The sequence below is a fragment of the Helobdella robusta genome, assembly GCF_000326865.2.
Source record: "Helobdella robusta unplaced genomic scaffold HELROscaffold_37, whole genome shotgun sequence".
NCBI classification, from domain to species: Eukaryota; Metazoa; Annelida; class Clitellata; order Rhynchobdellida; family Glossiphoniidae; genus Helobdella; species Helobdella robusta.
This window is the reverse complement of record NW_008704785.1, coordinates 1,574,852-1,576,134: the sequence shown is the minus strand read 5'-3', so window position 1 is coordinate 1,576,134 and position 1,283 is coordinate 1,574,852. Positions and strand designations below refer to the sequence as shown.

Below are 1,283 nucleotides of genomic sequence, written 5' to 3'. Positions count from 1 at the left end.
AACGAACGAACAAACAAACGAACGAGCAAACAAACGAAAGGACAAACAAACAGCATTTGTTCACAATGTGGCCACTCTAAAATATGTCCATCCAAATTTTGGTTCATTTCATTTTCAATATGTGTCCAGTGTCGTGTCAAGTTTTTGAAAAATGTCATCGCGTTATATCGCCGAAATAAGCTTCAATCCATCATTTCTGCTTGGTATATTGGTGTGTTTGTATGGTATGTGTGTTTGTGTGTGTGTATGTATGTGTGTGTGGGTATGTGTATAACTTTTCAATGAAATCGATCAATCAGTTTTCACTTATATATGTATGAAAATGTGTTATCTGTGTATGTATGTATGTATTTACGTACATATGTGTGTGTGTGTTAGTGTGTGTGTATGTGTTTGTGTGCGTGTGTGTGTGTGTACACTTTTAATTAAATCTACCACCATTGTACATTAATCAAGGATTGCGACGATAAGTCTTACGCTTAATTGATGGTTTTATCTCTAAATACTCTTAATTTTATGTTTGCTATTAATATTATCAGTAGAATTGATTTTATTATTGTTGTTATTGTTGCCAACAAACCAACCAACAAACCAATCAACCATCCAAACAACCAACCAACCAACCAACCAATCAACAAACCAACCGACCGACCAACCAACCAACTAACCAACCAACCATCCAAACAACCAGCCAACCGACCAACCAACCAACAAACCAATCACAACCAACCAACCATCCAGGAAACGGGACGGTGGATTTTATGGAATTCATCAGATTAATGGCGCGAAAGTTTGTCGAGGTCGATCTAAATGCCGACATTCGCGAGGCGTTTAAAATTTTCGACCGGGATGGTAGTGGGCTGATTCACGCTGACGAATTCAAGGCCATCATGATGAGTTGCGGGGAGAAATTGACGGAAACGGAAGTGGATGAGATGATGAAGGAGGCTGACATCAATGGAGACGGAGCCATTGATTACGAGGGTCTGTGATTGGTCAAGAAGTGCTGGGGTGGCTGATTGGCGATTGGTTGAGGGTTAGGGTTGGGATTAGAAATGATCTATTGATTGATTGAATGGTTGATTGATTAATTGTTTGGTTGATTGATTGAATGGTTGATTGATTAATTGGTTGGTTGGTTGATTGATTAATTGGTTGGTTGATTGATTGGTTAATTGATTGGAAGGTCTTCTAAATTGCAAGATTAGATTCTTACAGAATTATTTATTTTAATTAAAGATGGTTCTGGGATAATATTGATATGCAAACACATTTATGTACGA

At 37.8% G+C, this 1,283-nt stretch overlaps 1 protein-coding gene across 1 annotated transcript in view; it reads left to right on the top strand.

The window, feature by feature from the left end:
* Positions 1-779: 779 nt before the first annotated feature.
* The window catches only part of HELRODRAFT_83483 (hypothetical protein), a gene marked incomplete at both ends in the record, with an annotated part of 4,338 nt that continues 3,834 nt past the window's right edge, over positions 780-1,283 (top strand). The window contains one exon of the mRNA XM_009023620.1: positions 780-984. Coding sequence (XP_009021868.1) covers positions 780-984 — 205 coding nt within the window. The remainder of the gene's footprint in view (positions 985-1,283) is intronic.